Genomic DNA, 23310 nt, shown 5'->3' on the forward strand with positions numbered 1-23310 from the left:
CCTCGTGCAGAGCCTCCTCGTGCGTTTACGTCGGTAGACCAATCGTGATGGATTAGTAGGGTTCCGTGTGGTAAAGGGGACCTGTCCAATTGGCAAAAATAGGTATAGTGGCCCAAGAAATTGTCCGATGGACCTATTCAGCTAACAGCCGATATGCTCTAGACAGCTAGCGGGCCGCGGCTAGCAGGCAGGCAGATGGGCATTCAGGGGACGCCGCAACGGAGGGGCCAGTTGAATAACCCCCTTGGGCAGATTACATCGGTAGTCCAGTCGTGAAGGACTGGCGGGGCTCCGCACCAGCAGTAAAATGGGTCCAGGCCAATTGGCAAAATAGGTATTGTATCTGTTGTTCGATCGGGTTCAAGTCCGGGCTCTGACTGGGCCACTCAAGGACATTCAGAGACTTGTCCCAAAGCCCCTACTGCGTTGTCTTGGCTGTGTGCTTAGGGTCACCCAAACTCCCCGACTGGAGAGTTTGGGTGTTGAAAGTTGGACAGAGGATTTCGAAATCTCTGTGCAAGAAACACTTGGACGAACTTCAAAAAACTCATGTTAGGCTATTTTCTGGCAACTGTGCCGTTATTATGTGCCAGATGTTAAGACTACAAACTGTTTTAAATGGCCTATTTGCGAGATTGACTTGTTATTTCAATAGGCATAGGCTACTGACTAAAATCTGGGTTTAGAATTGCAATTCAACTTTGCCATGGTTGGCTGAGCTAGATGCAGGTATAGCCACTGATAGGCCAACATCAAATTTCAAGGAAAAGTCCACACTGAAACTGACATTAAGTGTTGCGATAGAGCTCTGACCATGATCACAATTGATAACTTTCAATTTAATTAATTAAACATGGCCATTAATAATTTCATAATAACACAAGGCTACAACAACAAACAGCGTTATAGGCTGTTTATTAAATCAGTTTGCCAGCTCCAGCTAGGCTACACAAGTAGCACAAATTGATTTGCAATGACTACAGTGATATCGTCATTTCAACATATTTATTGTATCAAATGGTAGGTTACAGTAGCCTACAATCGCGTAGAAATGAATAGCCAACTTGATGGCCAACAGACGAAAATGTACCCTATCATTCTCCACATTTAATGTATTTATAATTGTGGACTTTGTGGACTCATCTAAAGAGCTCTAGTGCGCCTAAAGTTGTTTTCCAATGCTTTGTCGCTGTTATATCAGTTCTAGCGCATTGATGTTTTATGGAAAAAGGGTGTCTCCATAATGACCAATCTAAATAGCCTACCAACAACTGGTAAAACGTTACCACGACCTGCATGCTGCTCTGTTTTATTTACAATGATGGCCTACCAAAAGGCCTCCTGCAGGGACGGGGTCTGGTAGTAAAATTACAAAAATATATGGTATTACAATAAGTATACTAAAATGAACTAATAGTATGTAGGATATACTCATTAAGTATGTAGTATACAGTATGTTATTATGGGTAATCGAACACAGCTCGTGACTCAGCTGCCTCTGCTGCAGCACTCTCTCAACCAGTGCTCTCTCAACACACACACCCCTCCGGCCCTCCCCCTCCCCACCATTTACTCACTCACTCAGTAACAGCCTGCTCACTGCCTGATAGTCAGCAGCAAGTAACAGTGAAATACAAAAGAGGGAAATGCCATGGCGGCCGCAGTGCAATTTAGAAGTAGCCCACCAATACATTTTCACCCACGACATCGTTTTCAGCGTAGCCTGATTTCGTCTGAAAACCACGAACATGGCAACCCTGCACATAAGAGTGTAGCAAGATGGCTGCGTCCCATGAGAGATGAAAACATGGGGCGCCTCTCGACACCTAGGTCAGGGAGGACTGCAAGTCCACTGGAGCGGAACATGCAGTACGTCTCTCTATCTTGCGTGGTCCCCAAACTTAAATAACAAATAACATTTTACAGTTTTAAAGCAAACTTTCTTGTAATTCTGTATATTTTTTCAATGTGTATTCATGTGATATTTGAGTGACAAAACAATTACAACAATATCTATTGTCTAAAAAAAAATAAAAAAATTGAACTGGCGCGCCCCATAGTTTGGGAACCACTGATCTATACCACTAACTCTGAATTTCTAATAAAATAAAATAATTTCCTACAAACCTCACTACACCCATCACCCCCACCCAAAATACCACCCACTCCCCATTCCAGTGCAACCTCTGACCCTGTCAAACCCAGCCAATACTCATTCCAATACCATGTTTCCCAGTCAATTTGAAAGAGGAATTCAATCCCATATGCCCTAATCTCATCCTAGATAACATAACTTCCTCCCTTCTGTTCCCATTATATGACACTATCTCGCGTACAGATTTCTTTGTAAGAAAATCCTCTCTGGAATGAGCCGAGAAAAGAAAGAGGTCGACTTCTTCTTTTTCTGTGGTTTTTAAATGGCAGTTGGCAACCAACTTTAAGGTACCGCCACCAACTGGACTGGAGTGTGGACCAGAGACAGTGAAAGTCTAAATTCTACCCAATATTCTCGTCTCACTAAGGAAACGAAGTACATAATAAAATACTACATCCCTTGAAGATTTCCCCAGCAGTTCACTTAATCCTTGCTCTTCGACCCCATTACTCCTCAAATCTAATAACAATCACTCCCTTTCCCTCCCATATTTCTGGCACTGAAATAGAACATCCACTTTCTCCATCTGCTCCTGACAATGATCACACCTCCCAGTCGGATGTTTCCCCACCAATTTCAGTATACTATTTAGCCTTGTGTATAACAGTCTCAGCCTTGTGATTACACTTTCCTCCCTTCTCTCTCGACCTGAGGACCTCCCTGCACCCATCTTTTCCTGGATCTTATACAGGTCTCTTTCATTTCCCTCCCTTTTCCACAACTCTTGCCATTTGTTTTATTAACACCTTGGCTTCTATATTACTGATTAACAGTTTGATTTCAACATTAAGATGTTTAAGAGCCTGCTTGGCGATAACGTCGACCTCCTCATTCCTCTCTACTTCCACATGAGCTGTTACCAAGAGGAACATCACAAATACCCACATCTTTTTCACCCTATACAAGCACTGTAAAACCTCATACAATACATCCTTTCTGATCTGAGACACACATTCATTTAAGCTCATCAGTGCTGCACAGGAGTCAGAGCAGATGACTAGCCTGTTTGGCCTCACTTCCTCCACCAACTCCGCAGCCAATAGTATGACCAACAGCTCCTTTGTGTAAAAAGATAAATGATCCTTTGCTCTTTTTATCACTTCCACCTTAAACTCAGGAACACTAAAAGCTGCACCTGTCCTCCCTGGTTTAGGGTCCTTAGATCCATCTGTGAATATATTCAAGAAAGCATAGTATTGTGTTCTTAAATGTTACTTACACCTGAATCTACTCATCAACAGCTTCTTCCTCAGCTTATGTAAGTAAGGTATTTGTTTTTTTTATTTTAATACATTTGCAAATATTTCTAAATACCTGTTTTCACTTTGTCATTATGGGGTATTGTGTGTAGATAGCTGAGGATTTTTATTTATTTAATCAATGTTAGATTAAAGCTGTAACCTTAACATAATGTAGAAAAAGTTAAGGGATCTATATACTTTCCGAAGGTGCTATCTATAGCATTTTCAACGCCATTCTATCTGCCCCTCACTTCATTCCTGACAAGCAACGCATCATATTCAATATTTTCTTTCCTTTGACAACTACTCTGACACTAATATGGTCCGCCCGTCATTCGAGTGTCAAACCAGACACCCAGGAACCTAAACACTCCCTTCCTCTCCAGATTCCTTCCATACAGCTTCAAGTATATTTCCCCCCCAACCTTCCTTCTAGAAAAAAACACAGTCTGTGTTTTCTCAACTGAGAACTTGAGGCTCCACCTGAGGGACCACCGCTCAACTTCACTAATCGCTTCATGAACTCTTCTGGCTCTATGGGTAATATTTCTCCCTCTCTTCCACAGTGCCCCATCATCCGCAAACAATGACATCCCAATATCAGATTTCAACTGGGAGAATACATTGTCAGTGATAATGAAGAATAACAAAGGACTAATGACACTTCCCTGGGGGGTACCATTATCTACCTCATAGCTTTCTGACATAAAGCTTTCCACCCTCACTTGTATTGATCGCCCAAAAATGTAATCCTTTATCCAGTTAAAAGCCCTTCCTCCAACCCCCATGATATTCAGCTTGATAAGTAGGCCTTCCTTCCACATCATATCATAGGCCATCTCTACATTGAAGAAAACAGCTACCATCACCTCCTTATTTTCCTGTGTCTTCCGTATGACTGACTCAAGGCAGTACAGAATCCATCGTCCCCCTGCCTTTCCTGAACCCACTTTGATCTGGAGACATTAGTCTTCTTCTCTCCAGAAAGTAAGTCAGCCTTTCCGTTATCATCCTTTCCATAAGGTTACATACATCAGATGTCAACGCTATCGGCCTATAGCATGAAGGAATAGTAGGGTCTTTCCCTGGTTTCCATATCGGCACCACTACAGCCTGCTTCCAACTTCCAGGTAGTTTCCCTTCCTGCCTCACCTTATTGTAAAGACCCAATACTTTCCCCATTGTAGTGTCACTGAGATGAGCCATCATGCTGTAACACATCTCATCCTTCCCAGGAGATGTTACCCCAGCTTAAGCTAATGCTTTCTTCATCTCAGCCAATGTAAAAGGGGCATTGAATTGAATGCACCCCCCACCAGCTCTCTCTGATCCAGGACCCCTGCATGTTCTCTTCTGACCCTCTCTCTCCCCCACTGCCCCTCTTCTGTCACATTATTTAAGCTGTTCACCTTCACAAAATAATGCCTGGGCTAACTTATCTGCCTTCTCCATATCTCTCACTGCAACAATCTCCTCACTTGTCAGCACAGGGAGATCCCAATCTCATCTAACCACACGCATCATCTTAATCATCTCCCATACCTCTGCCACAGCCGTGGTCCTTCCTGTTTCCACTGAACCGGCGCCAATAATCCCTTTTAGCTGTCCTTATGATCCTCCTTACTACTGCTTGTGCTTCTTTATACTGAATCAGGCGCTGGTAATTATGGGACCTTTTCAACATTCTGAAAGCCCTGTTCGTACACTTCACTGCTACAGTCTTTAGTCCACTACGGACCCGAACCCGGGTCTGTAGTGACACCTAAAACACTGCGAAGCAGTGCCTCATACCGCTGCGCTACTCGGGAGGCCCTCAAATGTAGGCATTTTTGTAGAGAATGCTAGCTAACTAGCTACCGGTGGTTTGTACTAGTTATATAGCCATGCACATCGTAGTCAAAATTGCGCACCATTGCCACCTGCTGGAGTGCAGTGCAGCGGGGTCTACTGCATATTGTGATACCTCTTGATGTACTGTGAGTCATTATGGAAGGGGATACCTAGTCAGTTGCACAACTGATTGCATTCAACCGAAATGAGCTGTCTGATGCAAGCATTTGATATCTCTAAAACATTTAAATGATTGAATTCTCTTGTTGTAAAATGGAGCCCAAAAGGCAAATAGTTCTGACTTTCATCCCACATCCAACTGTAGGTAATGTTCAAACTAATTTCTGTTTCATCTCCGAACCAAAGCATATTTTGATTCCTCTCTGGCTCATCCTCATTGTGGTTAAAACTATTAAAACAACAAGAACACTGAGTGTTAAAGTAGAATTTGATTTCTCTCAGAGGTGTTGTGGAAGGAAGAGCAGTTTATGGCCTTACAGTACCTTTCTGAAGTAAACCTTCATTTCTGTTTCAGAATATATCTGGTATTGTGTAACAAATGCAAGTAATTATCTCCCTGCCTCCCTACAGGCACTCAGAAAATATGTCTGATCATTCTCAACCAGCCTTTGGAAAAAGACTGCCTTCACACACTCTGGAGTAAAGGTATTCATCTTGTAGCTTTTATATTCATTAGTGTTGGGCACCAACATTGATCATTCATATGATACCAATAATATTGTTTTTTCTTTCCTCTTAGCTGAAACTATTGTGAAATAAAGCATACATGACCGTTGCACAAAACTCTTTGTCAGACCTTCGTGCAGGCTATCAAGTCAGCATACTTTATTGCCCTGCTGATGGCCCATCAGAGGTAGATGATTTGAGATTGGTTGGCTTCCATAATATTCACACCTGGCCGTTTGGCCAATTAGCAGTTGTCTGGACTCCGCAGAGCTGTCGGGGTGAATACTGAAGTGAACATTTACACCGTTTTTATTGGTATCTTGATATTCCTTGGTACCTTTCTGTATCAGTGCTCATCACTACTAATAATCAAATTCTAAAATGTATCCTTTAGTGTAAAGTTGAGACAGCAAGTTAAGACAGCATCTGTACTGATATGGTATTGGCTGTCTCTAAGCCAACCCTCCTCTCTGACTGCTATAGGCTGTTACTCCAGCTCACACCTTTTTGTTGGGGGTATGTTTTGAATCTGTGCTTGAGAGTGGGAAAGTTCCTATAGAAAAGGGCACTACATTCCTTATCACGGTGTGTTTGCTAGTACACACACTCTTGTGACACACATGTGTGTTTAAAACAGAATATCTCTCTCTCTGCTGAATGCATTGGTTATTTTAAACAAGGTGCTTAGAGAATGCTTCTATTGCTCCAATGCAGTCTTTCCCCATGACACAAAAACAGACTCCTGAAAGCCACAGGTTCAATTTGAATAGCATTAATAAATTGTGAAATTTGCAAACGGAATGCTTCAAATTCCCAAAAATACAAATAACATTAAAAGTTGGACCTGGGGACCGCATATTTTGTTTTTGGGTAGAATTAGGAGTTTTTTTTTTTACTATTGTTACACATGCATTATGTTTGGGAGCAATGGGAAGTAAAAGCAAAAAGTTGTTTGCACACAAAACAGGCATATACATCTTAGCAAGATTCGTCCACCTCTTTCAGCTAAGCAAGGTCTCTCTCTCTGTAGCTCTCCTGCGGGCGTGTGCAGATGGTGCGGCCAACCACCTGTATGACATCACCGATGGACAACGAGACCGGTACAAGTAGCCACTGTGTGTGTGATTGTGTGTGTTTGAATAATTCTCTCCTTCCTAAAGAACAGATACATTAACTCTGGGGTTCTCAAACTTTTTGGGTCCGGGCACCCCTTTTGTGATAGCAAATTCATCAGGGACCCCATCATAATCGGAACACAACTCGAGTGAAATAAAAATAGCATACAAGGATTCCTTCGGCAGTGCCTGACCGGAGAAATCAAGTCTCGGGCCCTGGGAAGGAATATTTTAAAGGCCCGCCTCCTGGAACCAGAGAGAACATTTTGCTGTTTTCATCCTAATTTCCTGCAATTCTACACATTTTGTCATTGTAACTTTAAAGCTAATATCCTGCAATTATACACAGTGTTCCATTAGGCAGAGAGAAAATTTTTCAGTTTTAAAGCTTAAACAGTGCATTTATGTGAGATTTTTTTTGGGGGGGGAATGCAAGAAGTATTGAGAAGAAAAATATATATACTGCTCAAAAAAATAAAGGGAACACTTAAACAACACATCCTAGATCTGAATGAAAGAAATAATCTTATTAAATACTTTTTTCTTTACATAGTTGAATGTGCTGACAACAAAATCACACAAAAATAATCAATGGCAATCCAATTTATCAACCCATGGAGGTCTGGATTTGGAGTCACACTCAAAATTAAAGTGGAAAACCACACTACAGGCTGATCCAACTTTGATGTAATGTCCTTAAAACAAGTCAAAATGAGGGTCAGTAGTGTGTGTGGCCTCCACGTGCCTGTATGACCTCCCTACAACGCCTGGGCATGCTCCTGATGAGGTGGCGGATGGTCTCCTGAGGGATCTCCTCCCAGACCTGGACTAAAGCATCCGCCAACTCCTGGACAGTCTGTGGTGCAACGTGGCGTTGGTGGATGGAGCGAGACATGATGTCCCAGATGTGCTCAATTGGATTCAGGTCTGGGGAATGGGCGGTCCATAGCATCAATGCCTTCCTCTTGCAGGAACTGCTGACACACTCCAGCCACATGAGGTCTAGCATTGTCTTGCATTAGGAGGAACCCAGGGCCAACCGCACCAGCATATGGTTTCACAAGGGGTCTGAGGATCTCATCTCGGTACCTAATTGCAGTCAGGCTACCTCTGGCGAGCACATGGAGGGCTGTGCGGCCCCCCAAAGAAATGCCACCCCACACCATGACTGACCCACCGCCAAACCGGTCATGCTGGAGGATGTTGCAGGCAGCAGAACGTTCTCCACGGCGTCTCCAGACTCTGTCACGTCTGTCACGTGCTCAGTGTGAACCTGCTTTCATTTGTGAAGAGCACAGGGCGCCAGTGGCGAATTTGCCAATCTTGGTGTTCTCTGGCAAATGCCAAACGTCCTGCACGGTGTTGGGCTGTAAGCACATCCCCCACCTGTGGACGTCGGGCCCTCATACCACCCTCATGGAGTCTGTTTCTGACCGTTTGTGCAGACACATGCACATTTGTGGCCTGCTGGAGGTCATTTTGCAGGGCTCTGGCAGTGCTTCTCCTGCTCCTCCTTGCACAAAGGCGGAGGTAGCGGTCCTGCTGCTGGGTTGTTGCCCTCCTACGGCCTCCTCCACATCTCCTGATGTACTGGCCTGTCTCCTGGTAGCGCCTCCATGCTGTGGACACTACGCTGACAGACACAGCAAACCTTCTTGCCACAGCTCGCATTGATGTGCCATCTTGGATGAGCTGCACTACCTGAGCCACTTGTGTGGGTTGTAGACTCCGTCTCATGCTACCACTAGAGTGAAAGCACCACCAGCATTCAAAAGTGACCAAAACATCAGCCAGGAAGCATAGGAACTGAGAAGTGGTCTGTGGTCCCCACCTGCAGAACCACTCCTTTATTGGGGGTGTCTTGCTAATTGCCTATAATTTCCACCTGTTGTCTATTCCATTGTCTATTGCACAACAGCATGTGAAATGTATTGTCAATCAGTGTTGCTTCCTAAGTGGACAGTTTGATTTCACAGAAGTGTGATTGACTTGGAGTTACATTGTGTTGTTTAAGTGTTCCCTTTATTTTTTTGAGCAGTGTACATGGCGTGGATACCAATATCCCTGTGAGCCTCCCAGGTCCATGTTGCCCAGGGTTGAGAAAATACATTGTAGATTACATTGTATTGTATTACACCCTCTAAATTTATTCCCCAGATTCCTTGGCCAAAATGTGTTTAATCTGTTGTTGTTAGTAATATTCATGAAAACAATTAATTGTTACATTTTTATATTATTATTATATATTTTTGTATATACAGTACCAGTCAAAAGTTTGGACATACATACTCATTCCAGGGTTTTTCTGTATTTTTACTTTTTTCTTCATTGTAGAATAATAGTGAAGACATCAAAACTATGAAATAGCACATATAGAATTATGTAGTAAACAAAAAAAGTATTCAACAAATCAAAATATATTTTATTTTTGAGATTTTTCAAAGTAGCCACCCTTTGCCTTGATGACAGCTTTGCACACTCTTGACATTCTCTCAACCAGCTTCACCTTGAATGCTTTTCTCACATATGCTGAGCACTTGTTGGCTGCTTTACCTTCACTCTGCGGTCCAACTCATCCCAAACCATCTCAATTGGATTGCGGTCGGGTGATTGTGGGGGTCATCGGATCCATCACTCTCCTTTTTGGTCAAATAGCCTGGAGGTGTGTTTTGGGTCATTGTCCTGTTGAAAAACAAATGATAGTCCCACTAAGCGCAAACCAGATGGGATGGTGTATTGCTGCAGAATGCTGTGGTAGCCATGCCTTGAATTCTAAATAAATCACTGACAGTGTCACCAGCAAAGCACCCCCAACACCATCCCCTCCATGCTGGGAACCACACATTCAAAGGTCATCCATTCACCTACTTTGCATCTCACAAAGTCACAGTGGGCCAGTAGGGTGCCTCCTACTGGCCCTCCAACACCACTTCCAGCAGCATCTGGTCTCCCATCCAGGGACCAACCTTGCTTAGCTTCAGAAGCAAGCCAGCAGTAGGATGCAGGGTGGTATGCTGCTGTTACTTGAACTCTGATGCATTTATTTGGGCTGCAATCTGAGGTGCAGCTAACTTTAATGAACTTATCCTCTGCAGCAAAGGTAACTCTGGGTCTTCCTTTCCTGAGGCGGTCCTCATGAGAGATAGTTTCAGCATAGCACGTGATGGTTTTTGCGACTGCACTTGAAGAACTTTCAAAGTTCTTGATATTTTCAATATTGACTGACCTTCATGTCTTAAAGTAATGATGGACTGTCATTTCTCTTTGCTTATTTGAGCTGTTCTTGCCATAATATGGACTTAGTTTTTACCAAGTAGTGCTATCTTCTGTATACCACCCCTACCTTGTCACAACACAACTGATTGGCTCAAAAGCATTAAGAAGGAAAGAAATCCCACAAATTAACTTTTAACAAGGCACACCTGTTAATTGAAATGCATTCCAGGTGACTACCTCATGAAGATGGTTGAGAGAATGCCAAGAATGTGCAAACCTGTCATCAAGGCATAGGGTGGCTATTTTGAAGAATCTCAAATATAAAATATATTTTGATTGGTTTAACACTTATTTTGGTTAATACATGATTCTTTATGTGTTATTTCATAGTTTTAATGTCTTCACTATTATTCTACAATGTAGAAAATAGTAAAAATAAAGAAAAACCCTGGAATGAGTAGGTGTGTCCAAACTTTTGACTGGTACTGTATATATCGCCTTTCCTTCCAGTTCTCTGCTGCCAATGACTGGAACGAACTGCAAAAATCACTGAAGCTGGAGACTCATATCTCCCTCACTAGCTTTAAGCATCAGCTGTCAGAGCAGCTCACAGATCACTGCACCTGTACATATCCCATCTGTAAACAGCCCATCTATCTACCGACCTCATCCCCATACTGTATTTATTTATTTATCTTGCTCCTTTGCACCCCAGTATCTCTACATGCACAATCATCTTTTGCACATCTACCACTCCAGTGTTTAATAGCTATATTGTAATTACTTCACCACCATGGCCTATTTATTGCCTTAACTTACCTCATTTGCACTCACTGTATATAGACTTTTTGTTTTCTTTTTTTCAACTGTATTATTGACTTTATGTTTTGTTTATTCCATGTGTAACTCTGTGTTGTTGTATGTGTCGAGTTGCTATGCTTTATCTTGGCCAGGTCGCAGTTGCAAATGAGAACTTGTTCTCAACTAGCCTACCTGGTTAAATAAAGGTGAAATAAATAAATACATATTTTTTTATATGCACAACATGACCAAAAGTATGTGGACACCTGTTCGTCGAACATCTCATTCCAAATCATTGGCATTAATATTGAGTTGGTCCTCCCTTTGCTGCTATAACAGCCTCCACTCTTCTGGGAAGGCTTTCCACTTGTTGTTGGAATATTGCTGCGGGGACTTGCTTCCATTCAGCCACAAGCATTAGTGAGGTCGGGCACTGATGTTGGCCGATTAGGCCTTGCTCACAGTCGGCGTTCCAATTCATCCCAAAGGTGTTCGATGGGGTTGGGCAGGGCCGGCAGGCCGTCAAGTTCTTTTTTTACTGATCTCGTCAAACCATTTCTGCATGGACCTAGCTTTGTGCACAGGGGCATTGTCATGCTGTAACAGGAAAGGTCCTTCCCAAAACTGTTGCCACGAAGTTGGAAGCACAGAATCGTCTGGAATGTCATTGTATGCTGTAGCATTAAGATTTCTCTTCACTGGAACTGAGGCCTACCCCGAACCATGAAAAACAGCTCCAGACCATTATTCCTCCTCCACCAAACTTTACAGTTGGCACTTTGCATTGGGGCAGGTAGCCCTCTCCTGGAATCTGCCAAACCCAGATTTGTCTGTCGGACTTCCAGATGGTGAAGCGTGGTTCATCACGCCAGGGAACACGTTTCCTCTGCTCCAGAGTCCAATGGCGGCGAGTTATACACCACTCCAGCCGCGCTTGGCTGCTCGGCCATGGAAACCCATTTCATGAAGGTCCCGATGAACAGTTCTTGTGCTGACGTTGCTTCCAGAGGCAGTTTGGAACTCAGTAGAGAGTGTTGCAACCGAAGACAGACAATTTTTACGCGCTACTCACTTCAGCACTCGGAGGTCCTGTTCTGTGAGCTTTTGTGGCTTACCACTTTGCGGCTGAGCCGTTGTTGCTCCTAGACATTTCTACTTCACAATAACATAACTTATAGTTGACCGGGGCAGCTCTAGCAGAGCAGAAATTTGACGAACTGACTTGTTGGAAAGGTGGCATCTATGGAGATTGCATGGCTCTGTGCTCAATTTTATACACCTGTCAGCAACGGGTGTGGCAGAAATAGCCGAAACCACAAATTTGAAGGGTTGCCCACATACTTTTCTGTGTGTGGATATATATATATATGTATATGTGTCTTTTCATCTGGCCACGGACCCCCATATTTCCCAAACTGACACTTTCCCAAATCCTCTTTCTCTCTTTATTTTTCTTGTTCTCTCATCTAGTTTTCTTCCAGACTACATCAGTGGAGACTTTGATTCTATTACTGCAGAGGTCAAAGCTTTCTACACAGAGAAGGTGATACACACACACACACACACACACACACACACACACACACACACACACACACACACACACACACACACACACACACACACACACACACACAGTGTACGATTGTGTTCAGAGCCCAGGGTATATAAGTGTTTACTGTTTGAAATGGAGATGACACCCTGAGTGTTTGAGAGACGAGGAGTAGGCACCCAGCCATGATGACTCAGCCATGATGAGTCATGTAAATAGCAGCGTTCTCTGTCATCTAGGAGAATGAGCCCAGTTTAACACTGATCAGCCATTATTCACTGTATGCATTACATTATGGTAGTGATATTAGAGGTACATCGCTCTGGTTCTTTAAACCCACAGTACTCTGCTCCTTCTAACCAGAGACTGACTTAGACCTGGACAACTGGCCAATCACTATGTAGAGAAAAGAAAACCAATAAAAAACACATGACCTTCTAGTATCTACCTGCGGGAGTGGGTAGGGTGGTCTAGGCTCGGTCCAGCAGGTCGTTAGAGAGACTAGGGATGGATTTATTATAATATTACTCAGAGAATCTCAAGCTATGGTAATGTTGTAGAGAATAGGGTTGGATTTATTCTAATATTACTCAGAGAATACCCCAGGGATACGCGCAATGCCGTCGGGGGTACGCCAAATAAAAATGGGATTCATATTTTTAAAAATCGAAATACATTTTCAAACAGTCTAATACATTTTCAAACATTTTCCAACTGGGCTATACATTTGGGGGAGGTTTTTTTCTCGCCTGAGTAGCCTCAGTTCATTGCCAAAAATAAAATGAAACCATCTAGGGTTCAGCGAAATAACAACACAATGTCAAAAACAGGTAGCCTAGTCAAATAATTAACATCCAATCACATTAACCGTTACTCTCTCGCAGGAATTCCACAAATGGTTGTCGTGGATTATCTAATCAAAAGGAAGAGAGAGTGCAGATTCTGTCAAACAACACTTTATCATAAGATTTGCAAAAATGGTGTATCAATTACCCCCTCAAAAGTGCATAGTTGAAAAGCTCAACAAACAGTGCCGGTTCAATGCTTTTATAGAGAAAATACATACAAGCCCTTTCTGTATACGTGGCAGTCAGCAGATGGTGTGTAAAAGGTAATTCGTTGTCTGTGCAGACTTAAGATGGTACAAGGTTGATAGCCCGAGGGCTCAACCGTCTAACTGCATTCACAACAACAAACACTATATCGTACTCCTTTCTGCAAGGTTCCATACATGTGACTTTTTCTGTAGATAGTAAACCCACAGGATTTTACATGCTGTGGTTGCACCCAAACGTCTCTTAGCTGTAAGCCCAGTCTTATAACTAGTCACACCAAGACAAGTTTGTATCAGGTTAGAAAAAACACTAGCATATAACAAGATACTATTCTTTAAGCAGTAAAACACAAAATAGCATGACTAATTATGTACTTTTCCATGACATTTCCTCCCTTTTGAGACTAAGTCTCAACCTAATAGAAAATTACTTACAAGCATTTCCATTAAACAAGCATTAACACGAGTGAAAAGAAAATACTTTCTTACACTTAGTATGTTACAATTGTAAATTACCTATGTTGTCATTGAGTTTCAACCCTTCATATAGTGCAATTCATTCTCAGAAAGGGGAAAGAAACATATGAATTCAAACATCAGTACATACTTTATCACCACACACAAGGCAATAGCTTCGTTGAGACTATCCATATTGCCATAGGGTCACTATGACGGTAGGCCCTTAACTCTACTTTGGGAGCACCATTTACATAACCCACGCCATGAGCATGGCCTATGGACATGCTGCACCATTAACTTAATGTTTTTACCTCAGTGTTATGGATTATCATAGTCTTCATCAGACATGTAATCAGACATAGGAAATAAATCAGGTAAATAGGGTTCTGAGGTGTCTCCTTCAGGGGTCAGTAATGGCATGGCAAGAATTGTCTCAACGGCTTTTCTGCACAATTTCTTAACACAAGTTACAATAAGCATTATTGTAAAAAGGATAACTAAGTCGTAAATCTACCAATTAAATATTGTGGCTCCCGTAACACCAAATAATGACTTAACCCATCCAAACGAATTCCAATCACCACTGAGCTCTTTCAGATGTTCCACTACAATAGTCAAGTTACCCTCACCCTAGGGTATGAATGTACAGCGATGGCCACCTATCATTTGGCACACTCTTATGCAAACATTCTGCCCTTGTATGTACTTAGCCTTCGGCTACATATACATTTTGCACAATTAATCATTCTATTTAATACATAACACGTTAGTCACTACTGCTAGTCCACTTACATAGTTATAAACATAATAAAACATGCTGAATTCAATTGTACTGTATCATCCGAAAAGCCATATGTATTGATGTGCTTTAACATTAGAATTCTAATAACATGGTCAAATAAAACTCCTACTATCAATGTTATTCAACACAAATTTAGTGCTCCACGTTGAGTCTATCACTCAACTTCAAGACCCTCAACTTAGCACACACTAATACAGTTAGAATATACATTTACAAATGGGATCATATATAGACAGTTTGTACTACTTTTTACCAGTATTAATTTTTTTATCATTACAGCCTCCATTTATCCCTGTCTTACACCGTTGTGAGTGGCATGTTAATGACAGATCGGTATCTCAGTGCATTCTTAGTCTAAATAACTATACATTTAGCAGTGTGTAAACCTCAATCAACCTGATACCCCAAAATAACAATTTTAGACAATTCTAAATCAATTACGGACACAGTTGAGGAATCAGTGATATTTGATCCTAGGCTTCTATTAAAAAGTTGTTTGAGACGTGGTTTCCTACGTCTCCCTTAACATAAAAAACGTAATCTTTATTAACCACAATTGATCTAACCGAGGCCATACACCGCTATGTACCATTTTCCTGTCCCGCTGCTTTCAAGAGGATTTGTTACTGCTCTTTTGAAAAAAATATGCTAAGGCTTGCATCGCAGCATCCCCCCCAAATGCAGCTGGCTCAGTAGTCTCCATTACCACTCTACTCATTATTTAACCTTGTACCTTGTATTACTAAATATTGCATCATTAGAGTGCTAAAAAAAATCACTAATAACATATTACGTTTTCATTGTAGTCTACCCTAACAATATTACTCTATATTTTTAATACCAACCTCTGCTGGATATTCTCTTTCTGCTTCACACTTATTAAACCTTTATTGTTATAAGATTAACCTCTATGGGATTGGCGGGACGATTGAGCTAAGGGAGGCTAATGTGATTAGCATGAGGTTGTAAGTAACAAACAAAAAAATCTCAGGACATGGACATATCTGATATGGGCAGAAAGCTTAAATTCTTGTTAATCTAACTGCACTGTCCAATTTACAGTAGCTATTACAGTGAAAAAATACCATGCTATTGTTTGAGGAGAGTGCATAATTATGAACTTGAAAATGTATTAATAAACCAATTAGGCTCATTTGGGCAGTCTTAATATAATTTTTTAACTGGTATGCAATGGTTCATTGGATCAGTCTAAAATGTTGCATATACTGCCATCTAGTGGTAAAAATCTAAATTGCGTCATGGCTGGAATAATACATTATGGCCTTTCTCTTGCATTTCAAAGATGGTACAAAACCCCCCGCCAAAAAATATTTTTTTTCCCCTTTGTGTTATCTTTTACCAGATCTAATGTGTTTTATTCTCCTACATTAATTTCACAGTTCCACAAACTTCAAAGTGTTTCCTTTCAAATGGTATAAAAAATATGCATATCCTTGCTTCAGGTCCTGAGCTACAGGCAGTTAGATTTGCCATTTTAGGCAAACCTTTGAGAGAAAAAAAATGCCTAAGGGAAAAGATACATTTCGATGGGAGTTAAAATAGTTCACAATACTTGAGCCTCTTTCTGCCCACAACTTCAATTCAGTCAGTAACATAGACCCAATGCTATTGAAATGACCAGTAAATCCTGCAAATAACCCTATTATAATGGTTTATGGTCTTAACATCTGGCACATAATAATGACACAATTACCAGATTTTTTTTTTACATTTCATCCAAGTCTTTGTTTAGCAGTCATAGAGTTGAATCGACATTCATTGATTTGGAAACAGATCTGGCAAGGTCAATAAAAGCCAATGATATTTTCATTGTAGACATTCCCTTACGACATAATGAAATTCCTTCATTACGTCACATTTACTCCTCAATGATTTTTTTATTTGATGGAATCCCTAATTTGGTTTCTTACATCATTACAAGTTATGTCTACATTCAGTGTTAATTCTCCCGAACTCTTACTACGGAAAAAAAACGAATTTTCAAGCGGTATGGGCTATTTTATTTAAATGTATTAACGGGACCGAGAAAATCCCATAAGCGTTTATAGTTTCATTGGTTAGGGTAAGTGAATTCCCCATACTTTCATGTCATGAATTTAGAAAATATTGCCCCTACACTCACTTTTCGAATGACCGATCGCCCCACACACTACGCTTCGGTATTTTTCTGCTACCCCTGCAATATCCATGCTGATAACAGGTTTCAAACCTGCCATCCAAGCAGACGTACACATTCTATCAATATCAAATCAAATCTAACCACATTTTATTGGTCACAAACACATGGTTAGCAGATGTTAATGTGAGTGTAGTGAAATGCTTGTGCTTCTAGTTCCGATAGTGCAGTAATATCTAGCAAGTAATCTAACAAATTCACAACGACTACCTTATACACATAAATGTAAAGGGACAAATAAGAATATGTACAGTCGAAGTCGGAAGTTTACATGCACTTAGTTTGGAGTCATTAAAACTCATTTTTCAACCACTCCACAAATTTCTTGTTAACAAACTATAGTTTTGGCAAGTCAATTAGGACATCTACTTTGTGCATGACACAAGTAATTTTTCCAACAGTTGTTTACAGACAGATTATTTCACATATAATTCACTGTATCACAATTCCAGTGGGTCGGAAGTTTACATACACTAAGTTGACTGTGCCATTAAACAGCTTGGAAAATTCCAGAAAATTATGTCATGACTTTAGAAGCTCCTGATAGGCTAATTGACATCATTTGAGTCAATTGGAGGTGTACCTGTGGATGTATTTCAAGGCCTACTTTCAAACTCAGTGCCTCTTTGCTTGACATCATGGGAAAATCAAAAGAAATCAGCCAAGACCCCAGAAAATCAATTGTAGACCTCTACAAGTCTGGTTCATCCTTGGGAGCATTTTCCAAATGCCTGAAGGTACCACGTTCATCTGTACAAACAATAGTACGCAAGTATAAACACCATGGGACCACGCAGCCATCATACTGCTCAGGAAGGAGACGCGTTCTGTCTCCTAGAGATGAACGTACTTCGGTGCAAAAAGTGCAAATCAATCCCAGAACAACAGCAAAGGACCTTGTGAAGATGCTGGAGGAAACAGATACAAAAGTATCTATAGCCACAGTAAAGCGAATCCTAAATCGACATATCCTGAAAGGCCGCTCAGCAAGGAAGAAGCCACTGCTCCAAAACCGCCATAAAAAAGTCAGACTACGGTTTGTAACTGCACATGGGGACAAAGATCATACTTTTTGGAAAAATGTCCTCTGGTCTGATGAAACAAAAATAGAACTGGTTGGCCATAATGACCATCGTTATGTTTGAAGGAAAAAGGGGGAGGCTTGCAAGCCGAAGAACTACCGTGAAGCACGGGGGTGGCAGCATCATGTCATGGGGGTGCTTTGCAGGAGGGACTGGTGCACTTCACAAAATCAATGGCATCATGAGGAAGGTAAATTATGTGGACATATTGAAGCAACATCTCAAGACATCAGTCAGGAAGTTATAGATTGGTCGCAAATGGGTCTTCCAGATGGACAATGACCCCAAGCATACTTCCAAAGTTGTGGCAAAATGTCTTAAGGACAAAAGTCAAGGTTTTGGAGTGGCCATCACAACGCCCTGACCTCAATCCCATAGAACATTTGTGGTCAGAACTGAAAAAGCGTGTGCGAGCAAGGAGGCCTTCAAACCTGACTCACTTACACCAGCTCTGTCAGGAGGACAATGTTTTGGGGGGAAGCTTGTGGAAGGCTACCCGAAACGTTTGACCCAAGTTAAACAATTTAAAGGCAATGCTACCAAATACTAATTGAGTGTATGTAAACTTCTGACCCCCTTGGAATGTGATGAAAGAAATAAAAGCTGAAATAAATAATTCTCTCAACTATTATTTTGACATTTCACATTCTTAAAATAAAGTGGTAATCCTAACTGACCTAAAACAGGGACTTTTTACTTGGATTAAACTCAGGAATTGAGTTTAAATGTATTTGGCTAAGGTGTATGTACATTTCCGACTTCACCTGTACACATAAATATACTGCTCAAAAAATAAAGGGAACACTTAAACAACACAATGTAACTCCAAGTCAATCACACTTCTGTTAAATCAAACTGTCCACTTAGGAAGCAACTCTGACTGACAATACATTTCACATGCTTTTGAATGCTGGCGGTGCTTTCACTCTAGTTGTTGCATGAGACGGAGTCTACAACCCACACAAGTGGCTCAGGTAGTGCAGCTCATCCAGGATGGCACATCAATGTGAGCTGTGGCAAGAGGGTTTGCTGTGTCTGTCAGCGTAGTGTCCAGAGCATGGAGGCGCTACCAGGAGACAGGCCAGTACATCAGGAGACGTGGAGGAGGCCGTAGGAGGGCTACAACCCAGCAGCAGGACCGCTACCACCGCCTTTGTGCATGGAGGAGCACTGCCAGAGCCCTGCAAAATGACCTCCAGCAGGCCACAAATGTGCATGTGTCTGCTCAAACAGTCAGAAACAGACTCCATGAGGGTGGTATGAGGGCCCGACATCCACAGGTGGGGGTTGTGCTTACAGCCCAACACCGTGCAGGACGTTTGGCATTTGCCAGAGAACACCAAGATTGGCAAATGTGCCACTGGCGCCCTGTGCTCTTCACAGATGAAAGCAAGTTCACACTGAGCACGTGACAGTCTGGAGACGCCGTGGAGAACATTCTGCTGCCTGCAACATCGTCCAGCATGACCGGTGGGTCAGTCATGGTGTGGGGTGACATTTCTTTGGGGGGCCGCGCAGCCCTCCATGTGCTCGCCAGAGGTAGCCTGACTGCCATTACGTACCGAGATGAGATCCTCAGACCCCTTGTGAAACCATATGCTGGTGCGGTTGGCCCTGGGTTCCTCCTAATGCAAGACAATGCTAGACCTCATGTGGCTGGAGTGTATCAGCAGTTCCTGCAAGAGGAAGGCATTGATGCTATGGACTGGCCCGCCCGTTCCCCAGACCTGAATCCAATTGAGCACATCTGGGACATCATGTCTCGCTCCATCCACCAATGCCACGTTGCACCACAGACTGTCCAGGAGTTGGCGGATGCTTTAGTCCAGGTCTGGGAGGAGATCCCTCAGGAGTGTGGTTTTCCACTTTAATTTTGAGTGTGACTCCAAATCCAGACCTCCATGGGTTGATAAATTGGATTTCCATTGATTATTTTTGTGTGATTTTGTTGTCAGCACATTCAACTATGTAAAGATAAAAGTATTTAATAAGATTATTTCATTCATTCAGATCTAGGATGTGTTATTTTAGTGTTCCCTTTATTTTTTTGAGCAGTGTATATAGATGAGCCATGGCCATGCGGCATAGGCAAGATGCAGTAGATGGCATAGAATGCAGTATTTACATATGAGATGAGTAATGTAGGATATGTAGACATTATCAAATTGCCGTTATTTAAAGTGATACCTTTTATTAAATCCATTTATTAAATTGGCAAGAGATTTGAGTCTGAATGTTGGCAGCAGCCACTCGATGTTAGTGATGACTGTTTAACAGTCTGATGGCCTTGATATGTAAGATGTTTTTCAGTCTCTCGGTCCCAGCTTTGATGCATCTGTACTGACCTCGTCTTCTGGATGATAGCAGGGTGAACAGGCAGTGGCTCGGGTGGTTGTTGTCCTTGATGATCTTTTTACCCTTCCTATGACATTGGATGCTGTAGGTGTCCTGGAGGGCAGGTGATGCGTTGTGCAGACCACACTACCCTCTGGAGATCATTGCGGTTGTGCGTGGAGCAGTTTCTGTACCAGGCGGGGATACAGCCCGTCAGGATGCTCTCGATTGTACATCTGTAAAATGTACTCACATACCCAAGCTGTGTTCAAATACCCATACTAAATATACTATATACTACATGTTTGATGAGTATATACTTCATACTATGTACTATTAGTTCATTTCAGTATACTGTAACCTTTTTAGTTGAGCTTTGCATGTCTACCGGAAGTTGATGCTTTTGCTATGCATCCTCTTGCTAGCTTGTTAGCATAGCAAATTACTAGTTAGACATTTTACTACTTTGTGTGTTTTTGGAAATTCTGACTGTTTAGAGCACACACTGCCCTATCTAATACAGTGCCCTACAGTAATATTGGCACCCTTGGTAAATATGAGCAAAATGGGCTGTTAAAAAATATACATTTTCTGTTTATCCTCTTGGTCTTTCATTCAAATATCAAACCTTTAATTGAAGTAAAATGATTGAAAAAAATGTATGTGAAATAAATATTTTTCTCCGAAACGTGTGCCACAATTATTGGCACCCCTAGAAATTCTTATGAGTACAATCTAACTGAAGTATATTCCCATTCATATTTTTTTATGTTTTTAAGTTCACCTGAGTGATTAGGAACACTTAAGTGGTAAGCCATGACTTCCTGTTTCACTGGGTTATAAATATGAGTTGACACACAGGCCAAGTTCCCATAGTCATCCATCACTATGGGAAAGTTCCGAGAATACAGTAATGATGTGCGACAAAGGTTGTTTAGCTGCACAAATCAGGAAATGGCTATAAGAAAAGGTTGAAAATGTCCACTATCAGGACAATAATTAAGAAGTTTAAAGCAACTGGAGATGTTAACAATCGACCTGGAAGAAGACTATTGACCCCACGCACAGTGAGGAGGATGGTTCGAGTGGCCAAAAAATGTCCAAGAATCACAGCTGGAGAATTGCAGAGTTGGGTCATGGGGTCAGAAAATCTCCAAAACTATGATCAGATGCCGCCTACATAACCACTAGTTATTTGGGAGGGTTGCCATAAAAAACCTTTGCTGTCATCAACAACAAACTCAATCGCCTACAATTTGCCAAACTTTCAATGGGACCGGGTTCTATGGTCAGATAAGACCAAAATAGAGCTTTTTGGAAACAAAACACCAGAGGTGGGTTTGGCGTAGACAGAAAGATAGCCATGCAGAAAAGTACCTCATCCCCACTGTATTTGTATTTATTATGGATCCCCATTAGCTGCTGCCAAAGCAGCTACTCTTCCTGGGGTCCAGCAAAATTCAGCCAGTTTGTGAAGTATGGTGGTGGATCTTTGATGTTCTGGGGCTGTTTTTCTTCCAAAGGCCCTGGACAACTTGTTAGGATACATGGTATCATGGATTCCATCAAGTACCCGCAGATATTAAATCAAAACCTGACTGCCTCTGCTAGGAAGCATAAACTGGGCTGTGGTTGGATCTTCCAGCAAGACAATGATCCAAAGCACACCTCAAAATCTACACAAAAATGGTTCACTGACCACAGAATCAAGGTTTTGCCATGGCCATCTCAGTCCCCTGACCTAAACCCCATAGAAAACCTGTAGGATGAGCTGAAGAGGAGAGTCCACAAGTATGGACCTCGGAATCTGAAGGATCTGGAGAGATTCTGTATGGAGGAATGGTCTCAGATCCCAATTATTTCCACAGCTCATTTTGCTCATATTTACCAAGGGTGCCAATATTAGTGGAAGGCACTGTATATGCCAATTTAACAATTTTCTAAGGTAGTGATACCCAATTCCCCACAGTGTAGTTGTGGTATTTGTGCCTTTTAATTGGTAACGGTTTTGATACCATGTATTAGAAACAATACTGGAACGTCTGCCGATTTACAACTGGAGAATATGTGTTCCTTTATTCGATCACACTGTGCAGCCAGTCGGGCTGATAGGGTCCATCGTCCGTCCATAATATAAATCTCATCAATACACACACTCAGGAAACGAAAACAGACACACAAAACAAACAGTATTTGGTTAGGAACGTGTTCCTTTCTTATAATTTGAAAAGAGTAATTTCTTCTCCATCTAAATATTTTATAATTACTCAATGTAATTTAAATGTTGTACCCACATGGTAGTTCCTCCTATGCACATTTTCATGTAGGGTTTTAATTTATAGCTGGTTTCCCAATCATAACCAACTGTTTTACCAGTACACTGATTAATAATTACTATTTAAACATTTTTGTATTTCTTTTTTCTTACCTGCAGGAATATTTTCTTATTTCTTCAGGACTTTATCCTGGAACACTTTCATCAGGACTCTGTTCTGGTATCTCTTAACATAGCTCATGCGTTATTGCATTTTTACATTTTTTATTTAACCTTTATTTAAATAGGCAAGTCAGTTAAGAACAAATTCTTATTTACAATGACGGCCTAGGAACAGTGGGTTAACTGCCTTGTTCAGGGGCGGAACGACCTTGTCAGCTCGGGGATTTGATCTAGCGACCTTTTTTGGTTACTGGCCCAATGCTCTAACCACTAGATTGTAACCCATGGTATATTACTTCAGGACAATGTCCTGGTTTTTCTATAGTACCTCAGGATCTTATTCTTGAA

At 41.6% G+C, this 23310-nt stretch overlaps 1 protein-coding gene across 8 annotated transcripts in view; it reads left to right on the forward strand.

Moving 5' to 3' along the window:
- Positions 1–23310, forward strand: part of tpk1 (thiamin pyrophosphokinase 1) — a 101004-nt gene that overhangs the window by 17590 nt on the left and 60104 nt on the right. For 6 of the 8 annotated variants that reach the window (XR_006760676.2, XM_045702072.2, XM_082965599.1 and 3 more), the window contains exons 3-5: positions 5818–5892; positions 6944–7013; positions 12516–12588. Coding sequence is in view for 7 of the 8 variants with exons in the window: in XM_045702072.2 (XP_045558028.1) it covers positions 5818–5892; positions 6944–7013; positions 12516–12588 (218 nt within the window). In the remaining variant the exon portion in view is untranslated. The remainder of the gene's footprint in view (positions 1–5817; positions 5893–6943; positions 7014–12515; positions 12589–23310) is intronic. The other 2 variants (XM_082965597.1, XM_082965598.1) reach the window with 1 other exon arrangement.

This window comes from Salmo salar, chromosome 19 (assembly GCF_965601325.2).
Source record: "Salmo salar chromosome 19, fSalSal1, whole genome shotgun sequence".
Classification (NCBI taxonomy): domain Eukaryota; kingdom Metazoa; phylum Chordata; class Actinopteri; order Salmoniformes; family Salmonidae; genus Salmo; species Salmo salar.